Source organism: Leptonotus elevatus, chromosome 5 (genome assembly GCF_054856555.1).
Source record: "Leptonotus elevatus isolate MCC_2025b chromosome 5, RoL_Lele_1.0, whole genome shotgun sequence".
Classification (NCBI taxonomy): domain Eukaryota; kingdom Metazoa; phylum Chordata; class Actinopteri; order Syngnathiformes; family Syngnathidae; genus Leptonotus; species Leptonotus elevatus.
The window spans coordinates 6,537,960-6,555,326 of NC_141243.1; the positions used below are offsets into that span (position 1 = coordinate 6,537,960).

General features: G+C 40.3%; 1 protein-coding gene across 4 annotated transcripts in view; it reads right to left on the minus strand.

Annotated features, from left to right (window-relative positions):
* LOC147173489 (uncharacterized) overlaps nt 1-17,367 on the minus strand; it is a 236,402-nt gene that overhangs the window by 44,529 nt on the left and 174,506 nt on the right. For all 4 annotated transcript variants that reach the window (XR_015094919.1, XR_015094920.1, XR_015094921.1 and 1 more), the window contains one exon: nt 2,506-2,605. Coding sequence is in view for 1 of the 4 variants with exons in the window: in XM_086076984.1 (XP_085933110.1) it covers nt 2,506-2,605 (100 nt within the window). In the remaining 3 variants the exon portion in view is untranslated. The remainder of the gene's footprint in view (nt 1-2,505; nt 2,606-17,367) is intronic.

Consider the following 17,367-nt stretch of genomic DNA (forward strand, 5'->3'; position numbering starts at 1 on the left):
GCCAAAGTAAAATTTTATTTACAAACATTCCATGATAGAAAACTTTTAATGTTTGTCAATTTAAAGGGATGCTTGACCCATCGAACCATTTTAAACAGTAAAAAGTTAATATTTTTTCCAGAATTAATTTGATAACTTCATTATTCTTGATGTACAATTAATACCTTTAAAACTATTTTTTCCACTTGCTGTCGACTAAAGATGACATCACCTGTGCTGAGGAAATGGGTAACGACGAATCACGGCTCACCTGTTTTCTGGGTTTGGTCAGCAAACTGAGCCATGATTGGTCGTTACTTACTTCCTCAAGTGAAGTTATCAAATTAATTCTGGACAAAATATTACCTTTTTACTGCTGAAAATGGCTCAATGAGTCATGTATCCCTTTAATGTACCTCTTTACAGAAGGGCAAGACTGGTTTCAAAAAACAATTTTTCACTGATGTTCTCTTTTCTCAATTTCCCAAAATAGAGGACACAAAAGAGACTTACACCCCCCTTTTTGAGACCATGGGGAGGGGGGGGGGGTGGGGGTACTTTAATCAAGATTGTGTGCAAATGAAATGTCACGCCCTTTAATGTGAGAGCACTGTGGGAAATGTCGAAAGAAATGTCAAGTGGTTGCGGGGATGGGGGACCAGAGGGACTGATATCATCCATGGTACAGTAGGCTGAGGGGCCACTGGGCATTCCCAACCTTAACAGTGAGGACAAGAAAAGTGAAAATGGATTGGTTTGAACCTCAACAAGTGCCTGGACTCATTTACAAAACAACAAGAACACACGACACAATTTGGTGCTAGATTCATAGCTTGAAGGGAAGTTCTCTTGATGTTCTGTTAGATGCGTTTAGGTATGAACTTTAAAGGGCCTGACAAAACCCTTTTCAGCTAAACTATTTTACTGCACTGACATAATTTAGTTAGCTATCTTATAAACTCATAGGAGGGTAGTTTAGGGGACAGTTGAGATCAACTCCACCGGCAGAGAAGAATGAATGCATACCATGCAAATAATATTTCATTGCATTGACTTTTAGCAAGTCATATGCTTTTACTTACAGTCAATAGGATTACCACAACACCTATTTATTTTAAGATATTCACTTTGAAAGAGCAATCAGCTTTCATTAACCGATGCAAGCAGATTTACCTAAGAGGCCTTTCTTCCCTACCTCCTCTGCAGTCGTCAAGCAAATGGTTGAAATTTGACATTTTTAAAGTAGAAAGGGATTATTTTCTCTCACTGATATTATATCCCACCTGTCATAGAGAGTTAAAGAGAGCCAGAGATGATGCCCTATCACCGACAGGTACACGATCACACTACCCAATATTACGTAGGGGGAAATTAAACTATAGGGAAAATAAGAACATCGAGTGCACCAACCAGACGAGACATGACTGCTCATATCTTGCTGATGAAATAATTCTACCACTTGGGAGACGGCTAAGAAAGAGTGGGAGAGAAAGTCGGAAATGGCGCGTCTGCAGAGAGATAGTGCTGAGTGTAAGTGGAGTGGCTTGTGGTGGAAGGGAAAGTGTGCTCAGACTCAAATTAGGTGTGTGGCAGACTGGACTGTCAGCTGCAATTATCTGTTTCACACTTCTAGGACCATCCAGGTAATTCATTTCCTATCACTACCCTCTACTCCTTCCTCTACTTTCTTGCTCCATCAATTGTTCCACATTCTAAAAGAATTAGCGGCACATGTAAACAGTCCACGGCCATCTCCCTGTTAGCTTGCAGGACGTAACGGGAGCTTGGGGTGTGAAAGTCAGCTGCGTTAACTACTGTTCTATTAATCAATGTATAGGTATTATGTAAATTGGGTACATTAAATGTGTTTATTACTGCTATGCTGATCCATACATAGCAAGCATATAGTTGGTGGTTAGATCTCCACTTAAAGATAAAAAAAAAAGTTGGACACGGCCTTTCACTCCCATAGCTGTGTCGGGTGGTCAGGAGAATGCTAATAAAATATTTTCAGGATGATAATAATAACTATTCACTCAATTAATTGATTAATGTTTCAGAGTGATTGGCCGACACGGTTGCCATATTTATGAATAAAATATGATGACGTCTGCGGAGCTCAGGATCTGCCTGTCTGCGCCTAGATTAAAATCTACCAACATCTTGTTGCACCAGCTGCGCCACAACTTAGACCTCTTTTTAACTTGTCTAAAATCAAATCTACTTTTGGTCGCCAAATTGCCAGATGCGGCGGGGAATGCAACACAATACACCAGAACATCTAACAAAGGTGTAGTGCGGTCTATCAAATTCAGAAACATGCTAAATTAGACTTGCCGCGGCCCAAAAATTAATATGCACCTGCTTTTACGCCGAGTGCAGGTGGTGCCTGTCAACAAAAATACCCCCTATTGTATATTAATTGAGGTCAATAAGAGCACACGGCATAGGTTGTGGTATGTATATGTCTGATGTGTATAGTGCACGCCTGTAGTGTATATGCATGATTGTGCTTTCAGTGCATACTTGAGTGCTTGGAGAGGTGATTTAAGGCTAAGACACCCCTACAGGTCCACATCCAGCTCTGCAACACGGTTGTAGTCACAATCCCTTGACGGCGAGGTCCCTGAGGGGAAAACAAACATTTAGTCAAGATGAAAAATCAAGTAAGAAAAGCCAGCGCTTGGCTAAAGTGCATTTACGCATATTAACACAGCCTGCTCTTTATCCAGTCACATCACATCATCCCGGGGAGAATGTGGCAGTCTGGGCAATCCAGCCATGCAGTCACACAATTATTCAACTATGTGAATTCGCTTTGGGCTGGTGGCCAGATGTAGCAGTCAGTGTAATCATCCTCATGTCTTTGCTTCCCCTGATACCTAAAGAGCAGCAGTTTCTGGCTCAGAATTGTGACAGCTCAAAATGCGGCGTGGTCATATAATCTTCAGTCTATTTGACTTGCAAGTATGTTGGTTACATTTTTATCTGCAACATTTTGAATTGCCGAAACATCAGACTGCACTTGACATAAAGTCTACTGCAGAAATTAGTTTCAACTTTATTGTCAAAGTGCAGCGCAATGAACTGTACAGAAGCATAGTCTGGGGCCGTTTCCAAGCCCTCTCACCCCCACACCTTCCTTATGTTATTTTTTCCCATCTGAGAATTTCGGGCACTGGTTGGTGACCCGTCAGTCTTTCTGCTCTGTCTCCCTCTATTGGCCATTGTTTTGTTTTTTTATGTCTCTTGGATAGGTTGTAACTGTTTCATGAATTTTATTGTTCTGTACTTATGACAAGCAATGACAATACATTTGTTTCTATTCCATATAAATACTGAGTACTGAGTTAGTTATTTTGATGGCACAGCTTTCATTTTATGTACTATAATCTCTCTTTATCATCTGTTAGTTCCTTTGCATTTTTAATAGAATCTAGAGCTCTAAACAGAGGATAATGAAAATTTAATTTATCCTTATCCTCACATGATATTGTCAAGGTGATTTAAAAAAAAAAGAAAAAAGAGGTGTGAGTGTGGATCCTTAAAGACAGAGAAGACGAGGAAGAGGAAGAGAGGGCCAGATAGGGAGAGAGTGCCGGCTGCACTCTATTTCCAGCCGAGTGTCAAAATGAATTTCACATCTTAATATGGAGAAAGTGCTTACGCTCCAAAATATGGAGGGGAAAAAAAGTGTTGGTGGTGGCCGTAGTGAAGTAAAGAGAGGAGATGGACTCAAGAAAGGAGAGCAGAAAGGGATAACAATGAGAAGGCTATAACGCTGACAGTAAAATAAAGACAAGTGAGAACTCAATTAAAGGCAGGAAGCTGACTAGGAAGGGGGGGTTGGCTGGCTCCAAGGTGCATAGCGGGAGGCACTGATAGTAGGGGACTCTCCTGCCTTAATGAGCTGAGCCCCAGGCCCAGACTCACTGGTTGGCTGGCTAAAAAACGATGGACAAACCGGCCACTAGGATCACTGTAACACCATGATTGGTGAAAAAAAAAAACCTGGGGAAAAAAACACACAAAACCTGCTAAGTAAGTGGATATTAATTATGACTTCATTAGTATAATGCCTGCTTGTGTATCAAACTTATCTTTGGCAGGTTCATCTTCTTCTCTTCCCTTTCTGAAATATAAATACTACTTATAATGTCTTTCGAGTAATCATTCATGCTGCGGTCTATGCAAAGCATGACATCAGCACTAAATTGCTGTAAATGTGGAAACAATTCTGAGAATAGCAGGTTACAGGGGAATAATAACCCTGTTTGTGCACCATTTTATCTCCATGTTCCTAAAACAAACACATTATAATTTTGTAACCCTTTTCATATTTAGATTATCACTAACCCCTTGGGCAAGAGAGGCTAATTTTAGCATATTATTATTTCCATCCCTGCATGGGAACCACTTTTCTTTTTTATAATATTCAGAAATCAATCGTCATCCATTCTGACAGGCTGGAACCCCCACCCACGATACTTCGATGCAACATGAAGCACTTTGCTTTATAAGCAGGAAAACTCTCTGCTCGTGATCCTGTATGCATTTTCTTTTCTCTTTATCACCACTTTAACAGCAGGAGTAAAAGGAAAGACAAGCAGAAAAAAAAAGAATCTTCCAAGACTGCCAAGTGGCAAAGTTGAGCTAAAGCTGGAGCGTGGAATCACATGAAGCAAAGCCCCTGGAGGGAGCGAGTGAAGGAGAAAGAGAAAAGAGAGGGAAAGGAGATAGAGACAGTGTGATGGGCCGCTGCTGTTCAGTGTTGGGGATGATAAAACAGTGGGGGTGAATAAGGGCCTTGAGCTATGATAAACACACACATACACACACCAGTGTCTCAACACTAAAGCACCTGCCTCTCCATGGATGGGGTTGATTGCATAGTCCTGACTCATCCTTGGCTACATGTCAAACCCCGGGGAGGCTCCGATTGGCATGGAGATACTAATGGAGCGGAGCAGTAGAGCTGCTGGGAATGGCAAATCTCCGGCTGCGGGATGCAGCGGAAGTCTGCGCGGGATCAGGCTCTCGCCCGTCAGCCCTGAGTTTTGATCTACAGCGAGGCATGGCTTTTGATGTCTTAATCATCTCCCTCGATCGAGCTCAGGGAGGTTTGGGGATAGGAGAGCGGGGTGAGGTGAGGGTGAGACGGAGAAAGGGTATGCGGCGAGGCACTGGGGGCAAGCCTGAGGATGTGAGCCCTGTGTGGGTAGGCAGCCTATTTGTCTCTGATTACAAGGTCTGGTCTGCCTTTTCCACCTAACCCACTTTGGATTTGTCAAAAACTTTACAGATAATTGTTCAACTCATCTGCACGGAATACCTGGAAAACCCCAAAGAAAAAGCGCTCCGCTGTGCCAGAAAAAGGGTGCTCCAACGACGCTACAAAGATGAACTTCACAGGAAATGTGAGTCAAAGAGTCTCGGGGATGATCATAAGCATCACAACTGGGAAGCAGAGTTCAGTACAATCCAATTAAGTCAACAAGCAGTGTCTTGAGTGAGGAGCAGAGGGCAGAAGGAAAGAGACAGAGGAGGTTCAGAGAAGGAGACGGCGAGCAGAGGAGAAAGAAAGAACGGGGAGACTCCAGATTAAACAGTCAGATAAAAGAGGTTCATCAAAAGTTCCAGACCCCCACCCATGGTTTCTCCTCAGGGCTAAGTGTTCCACGGAGAAGCCTGAAGAACAGAATCAACTGATGAGCTGAGGGAGGGAAAGTGAAGAAGAAGCCCCCCCACACCAGCGCCGACATCAAGAGAGAATCTCAGCACGTCGCTCAGTCAGAATGATACAGGCAATTAATAAGTTAACAAATCAGGGACTCTCCAGCTATCGAGTCACAGTGCCACTGAACAAATTGATAGAATAAACATGCCAATGCAACAGATACCCTCCAAAACGCAGAGGGGCAACCATCTAGAAAGGCAAAGTCTTTAATGAAAATTTAACCGCTGTGGTAGTCGGAACACTGTGTGGGGGGTTATGAACTACAGTTTTCTTCATGCACAAGGTCCACAGGGTGTGCTACACAGGAGCAGATCTTCCACTTTTACCGAAGTCGGAGAAAAGCTTCCAATGAAGGCGCCTTGACTCTTATGCTCTTTTTCAAATGTGCCAAATTTGTTCTCAACACGTGCCTGTTTTCAATAGGAACAATAATTATCTCTTCCTGCTGTATGCCACCGTCAACTTTGTTTGTTTTGTTGAGTTGCTGAGAAGGTAATGTTAGAAGAAAGCACTATACTATAGAGAGAACTGTGAGCCTAGAATAAGATAAAAAGTAGGGATGCAACGATAGCGGCAAAATCGTTGTGTTGCCACAATGCCGTCGTCGTTATATCATGATAGTAAAAGCAGCACATCTGTTAAAAATGCGCGGTTGTATTTCATTTGTGCAGTTCCAACAGCCTCTGGTGGTTAGTTTATTAGTTCAGTTTAATTTTAACTAAGTATGTTTTGGCCACCTACATTTAAGACGCACGCTAATGGCCAGATGAAGGGGAACGTAACACGTTTGAGATCCTCCAGACTAACTTGATTCAAAGTGTGTGCATGCATCAGCAAATCACTGCCTTAATATTAAGTGTTATAAGTGATTGCAGGTCATTTATGCATATCAATAGGCTATGTTTTTTTTTTTTTTTTTATCAGCATGATCGTGAGTTTTTGTCATGTGCTTTTTTTTTTTATATCACCAACCTTGCACAAGATTTTGATAATTACCGTTATATGTACTCACACAAACACGAACACATACAAACATGGTCTCCCAGGCGGGGAAGCAAACCCACGCCAACCTGCATTGTAGGCAAGTGACGGTACCACTCCGCTACCTGGAGCCCCATATCGTCACAATTATTCATCAAATCATGTTGGGATATCGTTAAATCCCTAGTAAAAAGCTCCCAACTGATCCTTTACTAAAATATGTTCTCTGTAAGACTTATATGCCAAAATCATTGGCAACAGCACTGAGGAGCATGTTCTATCAAAGAATTCTTAACATTTTTGAAAACATTTGGAAAGTTGTGTTTTCTTGTGTTCCACCCCCAATTTTTTATTTTATTTTGTTCATAGAATTTTATGAAACTCAAATTAGTCAACTTTAACATCTTTTAAATAATGTTATTCATCAGCATTGCATTTTTGGATTGGGTTGCTGCAGGAATGGCTCGATTTAAAATTGTGTTGTACTAAATTACATAGATGCAGAAGGTATGGAACATTTATCCTATAAAAAATACTATAAGGCTACAATTTTGCAAAATTATTTCCACAGGTGTACACCATATTGACATGCATGACATAGTATGTATCAATGACTACACTGTGAACACCTATGGCTAAAAGGACCATCAATAATAATTACAAAGAACCATAAACAGATTTTAACACCAATTTATTGTAGACCATAATTTATCTCTAAGGTAAAGTCGGCATTCAATAAAGACATAAATAATAGCATTCCAGCAAAACACATTTCAGACAAAAACAAAAAACAGTATTGTCCTTTCTTTCTTCCCCAAATGATGGTGCACATTAACTCCAAACCCCTAACCACTGAATTTAATCCATCAATTACTCAGAGAGCTGAAGCAAATTCTTCACATGGCTTGCAAATTGTGGCTTTCCTCACACTCACTCTCCCTCGCACATTCGGTCTCACGGCAGATTTGCTGCTTGCTATATTTATCTGGTACCGATGCATATTTATTTCTAATTCTTACATGGCTGCAGGCTGTGCCGTGATTCGCCATCCTCAACCGGTATTAGTGGCCCTATAATAGGGCTTAGAATTACATGTGGAACCCTGTTGGAGTCTCATGGCTGGATTTAAGGTAGGATTTATCATGTTCAGAATTATTCACTGCTGAAGCGCCTTTCCGGGCTCTATGAAGAAAAGCGTCTGGGCTGTGAGACCCAAAAAAGGGCCAATATGGAAAATGGGGAGGGTGGAAAGGCAATAATAGGATGGAATGGAAAGAGGGGAGGAGTGGAGGTACAGGCAAAAGTGTAGTAGGATAGCGAATTGGATGGAGAGAAGGAAAACAGGGATTTTGAGAAAACGTAATTTTAGCTGAGCAGACAAAATATTCTGGGATGAAGATGAGTTGCTTGTTATTAAGTTTCTCTTTCAAGCTCCTAAATGCTTTAACGGTACCTGCAACAATTTTCTATCATGCACAGTGAAAGTCAAACTTAGTTTAAAATTAGTTAAATAATATGCTTTTCTTTTTTTCCATCTTCCAAGTTCCTTTCGGTTGCCAAGGTTATTCTATTCACCTTACTGCAGGTTTTCTTTTACATCTCTCATTATATAGCTAAAACATATGACACATTCCAGAGAACTAGGAATAGGAATTTGGTGAGCAGAGGTGCATTAGAACTACAGTACACATGTATTTCCTAGTCACAAGCTTGTTGAAAATCCATGCACTCCAACAATGCCCATTATAGAATTTAAGAAGCCTTATTAGTATTCATTGATTATGTAAGATGTCACCATTTAACAATTCAGGTTACATATTGAATCTGCTGTTAAGAATTGGCATGGCCATAAACAGTGAATTGATTTTCATGAATTCCATCAACTAATTGTTGATTAATCGTGCCTTCTGGCAAGCGAGGCAAAAATGGAGCGCACTAATTGGTTGCTACAAGCAGAGGAAGTGTTGATTCATTCTCAATTAGTTGGTGGTAGAAAGAAGAACATAATTGTGAAAATCAGTACAGTAGCTGTTTCTCAATATGCGTTCTTGTCCGTTCTTCTGTCCTTGCCATTTTGTGAAACACCATCAGTCGCAGCCCAAGTTGTTGAAAGCAAGAAAGCATAGAGTACCCAGATGTTGTTCTTGTCAGCTAGTCTAAACCAAGGATACATCGCTTGTGAATGCTTGGCTACCAAAATACCCCAAGATGCATTTCGTGCATGTTTACGTCATGTTTAACACATACACAACCGTACCAATTTACAAAGAGAATCTCGAGTACGTTCTTAGGAAGACCATAATTGGTGAGTTCACAAGAACGTATTCTGCGTTCATCATACTGAGAAACGACCATAATGTTTCATTTTGATTCAGGCTGCCAAAAAGATGAGGTTTGTGCAAGTACTTGCTTATCACGGTTGCCCTTCTCAATTTTTGGTTCACATTTTCCTGGAAGATACAGAGGTCGGCCCTCGTAAGCACCAAGTGGGATATTTCTGACTTCCCGGCATTCTTCAATTCAGCAGTGTAGTGTTCACTTACACATTTTTCAGGAAGGAAGTTCGAGGAAACAAGGAAATCCTACAAATGAAAAATACTGTCGGGGAAATGTCTATGCTGTTGACACATATCAGTTTTCGGAGAACTTGTTCACAGAGAATGAAACCCAGCAACTGCAGGGGTTCAGTGGTATATAATTCCCCGGAACGTGCACACACTATGCACTCTGAAACAGCTTTTCTAACTTACAGCCACCTTCAAGAAGGTTGGAGGAAAACCACCAATGGCCTGCCCATTTGGCTTTTTTAATGAACATTTATGTAAAAACCTCATGAAAAGACTGACTTATGTTTGCAGCTTTGATTGCGGCCAACTGAAACAATAAAACGTTCTACATTGTTTAGCAAACAGTTGTGTTTTATTATTTTTGCACACATTCCTACTATAAATAAGTCACGTGAGAACAATATGCTTTCAAATGTGATGAATGAATACCTAGAATGTGGTGGTTATTTGACAACATACCGTATATGATGTAGGCTATAACATCATACAGAAGAGCTGAAGAATTGAGTTGAATACTGAATACAGAAGCACTTAGAATAATTAGTCCTGCAATTTTCTTTTCTTTTTTTTTCTTTTTTTAAATTGCAAAGCAATGTTTTGCTTATTTTTTTCCCCCCACAGCAAACTAATTATGCCGTTGCTAAAAATACATTCTGTAAATATTATTTCAGGTGTGAAAATTTTAATCTTTGAAGAGACTAGAGTAGAATATTGTGTGAGCCAATATAAGTCTAATAAACAACCAAAGAAGCTTAAAATGGAAATACACCACCATTGTTTGGATACAGCTCCTACCATCTAACCCATATGGAACTGCGATCATGAAACATGGATCTGGAACGACTCTCAGGTAACAACAACAAAGAGCACCGAGCAGCTTGACCTTTGCAACTGTTGGCAGCAAACCAATCATGAGAACCCATATCGGAACATGTGCCCCAGGCGAAACTCACTGCTCACACCGAGGAGGAGAAGGAGGGGGGAGGACGACGAATGGAATTTGGCCCAGCCGCATGATGCCAGAGGACCTGCACCCCCCTAACACCTCCACATCCACAAATCCTTACTCTTGATTGAAGACAACTCTGCAGACCTCAATTTTTACCCAGAATGACATCCATTACACAATGATTAGCCACCTCATTATGACCACTTGCACTATCTACTGAGATTCAAAACATGTAAACACTGTTGGAGAGTAATTATTTCATAATAATATGTTTATTATTGTGATTCATTCTCTGCGAGTTATTTGGCATGAATGCCACGATGAACTTCCAGTGACCTGTATGAGAGAATGTGAGAGCGATAAAAGCAAATTCAACAGACCTGCTCCCCATTCTCAATGGAGACCTTGCAACACTAACGGGTCATATGACATCAGGAAGGGAAAATGGCTATTGGGCCCAGTTTGGATATTTTCACTTAGGGGTGGACTCACTTTTGTTACAAGAAATGATAATGGTTGTGTTTTGAATTATTTTGAGGGGACACTAAATTTACACTCTTTGACTAATATAATTTGCAGTATTTATTCAGAGTTGTCCCTTAAACAAAATTGCTTAAAATAGTTATAGAAATGTGAGATGCAAGCAAACTTTTAAAACAAGAACGTCCTTTGCGTAAGTAATAACTGTGTTAACGTTCAAAAGAGAAATGTGATATAATATGATGTATGGATGAGAATGTGTTGGGCTTATCTAGGTCTAAATCAGCTTTGGCCTAGACTTTGGACTTAGGTGAAAGGTAATAAGCGCAAGTAAATAAGTGAGTTGTGGTGAGATGACATAAATAGGCCAGCTGTTCAGTAAGCAACCATCATCGGAATAACAGGCCCATCGCCAGTATACTGCAACCCGACCCTAATCTCATCTCTAATAAAATCAGCTCCTCTGTCACTGTGCCTGTTGATTCCCAAACAGACCGTTGATACAACAATCCCACGCATGCTTGTACACAATCATACAAATGCTCAGGCATTCACTGGCTGACACACAGGCGGATACAACGCGCGGGCCTGGGAGAATAGAAATAACAGCCATGAAAATGTATTTCATCGAGACAGCGCAACCTCACAAAGACCATAGGCAAGGCAGCTTTATTTATATAGCACATTTCATAAACAGGGAACTCAACAGGCTTAACATAAACAAAAACACAATGTCTAAAAATGTTAACAATGAACAACTGAAGACATTCGCAGAGCAAAGATAACAAAAGTAGAGCATAAAAATTACTAAAAGAATGTATATTGACAGCATTTAAGCACATTTGCAACCAAAAGACATTCAAAAGCAAAATAAATCAATAAAAGGTAGCTTTCTAAAATTGCTAAAAGACTGTCGAGTGAAATTGATTTTACAAACTCTTAATCAAAGGAATATGTAAAAAAAAGCCTAGTTTTAAAACCTGGATTTAAAAAGCATTTGTACTTGAGGCTGACTTGAAAAATGGCAAGTTATTTTATTTGCATGCAGCATAACATCAGAATGGCGCTTCACCGTGTTTGCTTTAAACCCTTGCTCCACTAATTGACCCGAGCAAGAGCAGAAATTTAAAATCAATTCTGCAATTGACTGGGAGTGAAATTAAAGTCCTTAGGACTGGAGTATATATTTTCATACAGTTCAGAATTGGGCCCATGTCTTAGTAAACACAACGTGAAAGGTCACGAGAGCCCAGCTAGCATCTGATCAAAATCAAATTGAACTTATTTATTTCACGAGAGACACAACAGTAATCCAAGTAGGATGAAACGCACCTTCCACAGACCACAGATGAGCTCACAATGGTCAATGATGTTATGTTGCTTTTTGCCTGTCTTTCTTAGGTTACATTACCCTCAGGTGACATATGGCATTGGCTCGAAGGGAAACTCTGTCTAGGATGAAAATAATTATCGTACGTTGGGTGAGTTTTGACAAGAAGAAGCCACAGACTGATGGTGAATCACGGAGAGCTTTGGCAAAGACAACATTCATTCCGCACACTTGTTTAGCAAGTTGCAGGATTCTGTCGCTGTCTGTGCCATTTAATCATTTATAGTGCATGAGATGGATGGCATTTCTCCCTCTCTGCGTCTCTCACCCCTTCCTTGAAAGTAATCAGTTTAGCTGTGACATTCTGTTTTTCTGTGGTTTCGCTGGATTAGCTGTCAATATTTAATTAATTTGCTCAATGCAGAGGGTAAAGATTAAAGAAATGTATATTGGATTATCAAAAGCAGAGAGAGACAGGCAGACGGAGAGGTTGACTCACAGCAAAAAGCCAACCAATTACAGTGGATTACGCGACTTTTTGTTTGGCTCAAGCTATGATGCTACATCCGATGCCATTATTGCATATATTACAGTCTGTATGAGACACTTATGAAAAAATAACATTATGTACGCTGGGGGTGCCATTGCGGGAAAATGTTTATTAGACTGTGAATGATGCTAATCCGACAAAATCCAGTAACATTTGGAACAAAACAATGCATTCACATTACATAAAAATGTGGCAATGCATACAAGATATGAGTGTTGGAAATGTGATTTAAAGATATTCTTCATAACATCGTACATTTTTCATCGTTTTTTTTTTTTAAACCATTTTGCACTTCTCAAACTGCAAATACAGTACTCGATTCAGTATACTTTTGGTTCGTTCACACTGTTTCCACCCCCTCATTCCACTAGGGTTCATTCACCTCTCCTCCACCTCCCACTTGAAGATTGCTTTCCCTGCCTGGTGCATAGTTGATCAATATACAGACAAACAGTGTATAAAGATGCACACAATACATGTACAATATATATATATATATATATATATATATATATATATACTTTTCTAAACACAGTCTTAAAAAAACAAACAGAAGTTGGTGTCAGAAGGGTTATACAAGCAAGGGTGGGTTGTGTAAGCATGTGTATAACCATGTGTGCAAGGAGGGTTTGTATCCAATTAATTGGATACTTTGACCCCACTTCCGTCTCTTCCAATTTACCAAATCCACCAGACAAACTATTAATGTGCACACACTGCCAATGTGGAAACTTCTTTAACCCCCATTAAATTCAACCAAGGTCATAGCAAGTGTATGCATATGCTGGCGTGGACTCAAACTAGCCCTATTAAATGTGATTTGGGGCAGGAGGGGGGCTGAGACTGCGAGAAAGTGGCTGCTATGGCAGGGATCTTGTGTAAACAGCCTGTATAAGGGAATTATATTCGAAATCCCACTTAGTGAAAGCTTAAAGGTAACATTGAACAGAATTATGGTAGTACTGTGGGTTTTATTGGGAAGGTCAAAAGTTCATGAGGTACTTGCATCTCAAAGTCATGTCGTACAATGACAAAAGTCTTTTAACATTTCAAATTAGTTCAATAACCTTTCTTCTCTGGTTAGTGCTGTTGAATGGACTTTGTGGCTACTTTTCTACGCAGTTGAATCACCATAATGTTACCCAAAACATTGCATTTATGCACTGCTGACAACAAACTCTATAGGCAAAAGTGTGCAAAAACAATATTGCTTGTCATGGTTGCTAAAGGTTTAAAAGGTTACTAACAGTGCACTGATGTAAACTTTCTTCTGCTGTAGTATCTTTGGGATTATGTAAAGTGTTGTTTTTGGACAGCGCCAATAATCTACTAACTATTTGTGAGGAAAAGGAGGATTTGTGCAGCTCGCTCCCTCTTTTGGGCTGCTTCCACTTTTTTGCTATTCTGAGCTTTCATCCAAAGTTGGCACAGCAGGGGCAAGCGAAACTCGTGCTTCTCCACATTTTCTGGGCTGATCCCAACAGAATTCACCTATTTGTTTAAACAGGTATGTTTGGAATTACTCTCAAGAACACCACTTTTTTGTTGTTGTTGTTAAGAGTCCAACACATTTAAAAAATAATAATAAAGTTAAATACTTTTCTGCATAAACATAACTTCTTAATGATATCCTGTTAGAGGTCTATCTGTGGAATCATGTTGTTTACTTCCTGCAAACAGTGTGACAACAAGCAAGACTTGAAAGTGGTATACAGTGTTTGTCTTTCAGTGATTTAAATTGGAATATATTGCTCCTAGGTTAACAATCCCTTTAATGTGCTACATTGGTGTGCATTCGTTTGAGTTTGGCCCGGCTTCTGCGCTTGGATTAGATTAGAGCCATTACACTGACCCATTCAGTTGTCGTTAAACAGACTGAAAAGCCAACATTAAAAGTCACGGCCTCGCTCCACCAAGTGACACAAAAAGCCCAAAGCACACTCGGACTGCATTGGAATGACCAATCACGAAGCCACTCTTCGGTTGTTCTTTTAACTTTACTGAGCAGATTACATCAGAACTTTGCAAAAGTTACATTGGACTCTGACACACTAAAGCGGAAAAGCTGGACAGCAAGCAGGCGGCAGGAATTATCCATGCTGCAAAGTGACAATCCTCTCACTCCCCCACAAGTGCTAAGAATCCGATCAGGTTTTAAAATACTGTAGAGCGCCCCAGCAACTTCAAACCAGGAGGTGACACTGAATCCATGCATGGAGTCATGAGAAACCTCATCGCGAGACATCTGCAAATCTTGTGAGACTTCAGTTTGAAGGGTGAGCTTCACAATTATGTTTTCTTTTTTTTGTGTGTGTATGTTTTTGCATGACCATAAAAGTGTGTCAGGTCCTCTCCTGGCTGCTTTACAATATGACTAAAGAGCCAGTAAGTGGAGGATAAGAACAAAATAAGTACACTGGGAAGTAAGTTCTCCCAAGAAAATTATAATCATCATTGTCAGTTTAATGTTGATTTGAATTTGAAATTTCAAATAAAATTCAGGTTGACCAGTGTCCCGGAATGTTCCTTTCACCAAGTGAGGATGCCGCTGAACACCTTTTATACACGCTCAATTTTGGGTAGCTTGATTGGCTTTAATCAAACCAAAAATAAAATGCATTTGTTTTGGCTGAAATAAAAGTGGCAAACTATTCGCAAACACTCAACATTAAAAGTCAACATCAACATACTGTGTACCAAATCATTACTTTATTGAACTCTGTGTCAAAAACAGAGCGTGTGCACCAAAACTTAATCGTTGGTTAATAAGTAGTGACTTTATTTCCATCTTGAAAACACAAACCTCTCTCCTTCCTCCATTGCTGTTTTTTGTAGTACGGTACGTCCAACATGTATATAACAGAGTTTCACTTTCTTACATGTTCCATAATGTACATCTTTTTATTGACTAACTTTACTATGTTACTATGAGGGAGACACGTAGCTATTTTGGAGTAACACGTTACTTATTAACTCATTACCAGCATCAGTGATTACAAAGCAATTCATTTGATATGTGGTCAACTAAAAAAACTCCAGCAAATCTTAAAAACACATTTTGAAAAAAAAAAACGTTACGCACACGAGTTAGCAATATAGAATTTTGTTAGTACAATACATGATTATTGCATTTGTTTGGGCCCATTGCTAAATAATTATTATTGCTTGCTTACTGATTAGTTCCAGCAATTGCAACAACAAACGCAGGAGATCATACTTTAAATTTATACCAAAATGAAAAGTTCACAAACAGAATAAACCTCCTCCCCACAGGAAGGCAAATAAGCCTCGGTAACAAGCAGAAAATAAGGACAGATTATGACTCAGAGGCAAAGTGGGAGAACTCTAGAACAAAAGGAGGAGAGAGAGAGAGAGAGATGGAGTGGGCATGATGGGAGAGTTAGTCACTCGTTGCACGGAACATTGTGGTTCAAGGCTGTCAATCAGGTGTGCACCCCCAACATTCACACACACACACACACACACACACACACACACACACACACACACACACACACACACACACACACACACACACACACACACACACACACACACACACACACACACACACACACACACACACACACACACACACACACACACGGATCACTTCTATACAAGTCCAGATGCACCTGGAGGAATCCAAGCACAGGAGAAGCTGTGTGTGTGTGTGTGTGTGTGTGTACGTGCATGCGTGCGTGTGTGTGAGAAGAAAAAACCCAGATGTTTCCTCACCCTTGCCTCTCCCGGCCCGCCTGGTGGGGTGTCTGAGGGCTGTGGACGTGTGCACTCTGTTGTGACTAGTACCAGATGTGCTCCAATGACCCAAATCACCTAGGCAGTAGACATGCCACATCGGCCCGAATCTTCCAAGACCCACCGCACAATCACACAATATCACACACGCACACACCTGTTTCCATTCATGAGCCATACTAAGAGGAGTGCATCCTGGGTAAATGCTGTCATTTTTTAAATGATTTTTTTTGCCAATTGCTTCTTTTTTCTTTTTTCTTTTTGTGTATGTACAGGTATTCATTTTTCACTCAGTTAAAACTTAATGAGTAATAACACGAGATGTTTTTTTCCCATTTTTTTTTTCTTTAACCGATGCTGAATTAGCTTAAGTAAATACACCTGCATGACCTCAGAGTACTCCAAAGGTCAAAGTCATTCAAACATTTAAAGAATGATAATTGAATTACCCTTGGTGCTGAATAACTTTAATTTGGTAGCTGCACAAATTGCTTCCAGCTTTTTGTGTCCGGCACTTTCTTTAGTTGCAGTTCATATTTTATCAGGCACGACTTCTACAACAAGCAGTCATTTTCTAAAAGGCATGTAATCAAAGCTAATTCTGGCCCTTTTAAATGTGCTCTCAGTTTGTTATTTTCCCCCATACGCAAGTAACATACGGAAACGTACTTGGCAAATTAACGACAGACGCTAAAGCTAACATAAGCTCTTCACCAAATGACCTTCATCCCACTGGCCTGATTTATGACGTTAAATAAAAGTATGTAGGCTATTACTGACTTCTTCACTGTGAGTGAGGGGGGGACTTGGGGGCCCCATATTAGAGGTGCCCTCAGGCGGAAAGGTTTTTGGCAGAGGTGGGGCCCCATAATGCGCTTTGACTGAGGTCCACATGAAGAGCGAGCCACAATGCTCTACAAGAAGGTCCTCATTTTGATCCTGGTCCATTGCCAGCATATCTACTACCTGAGTCTCTTTGAAGAGCGACACATTGGCCAGGGTATTTAACCATGCTGTTTGAGGTCCTGGAGCTGG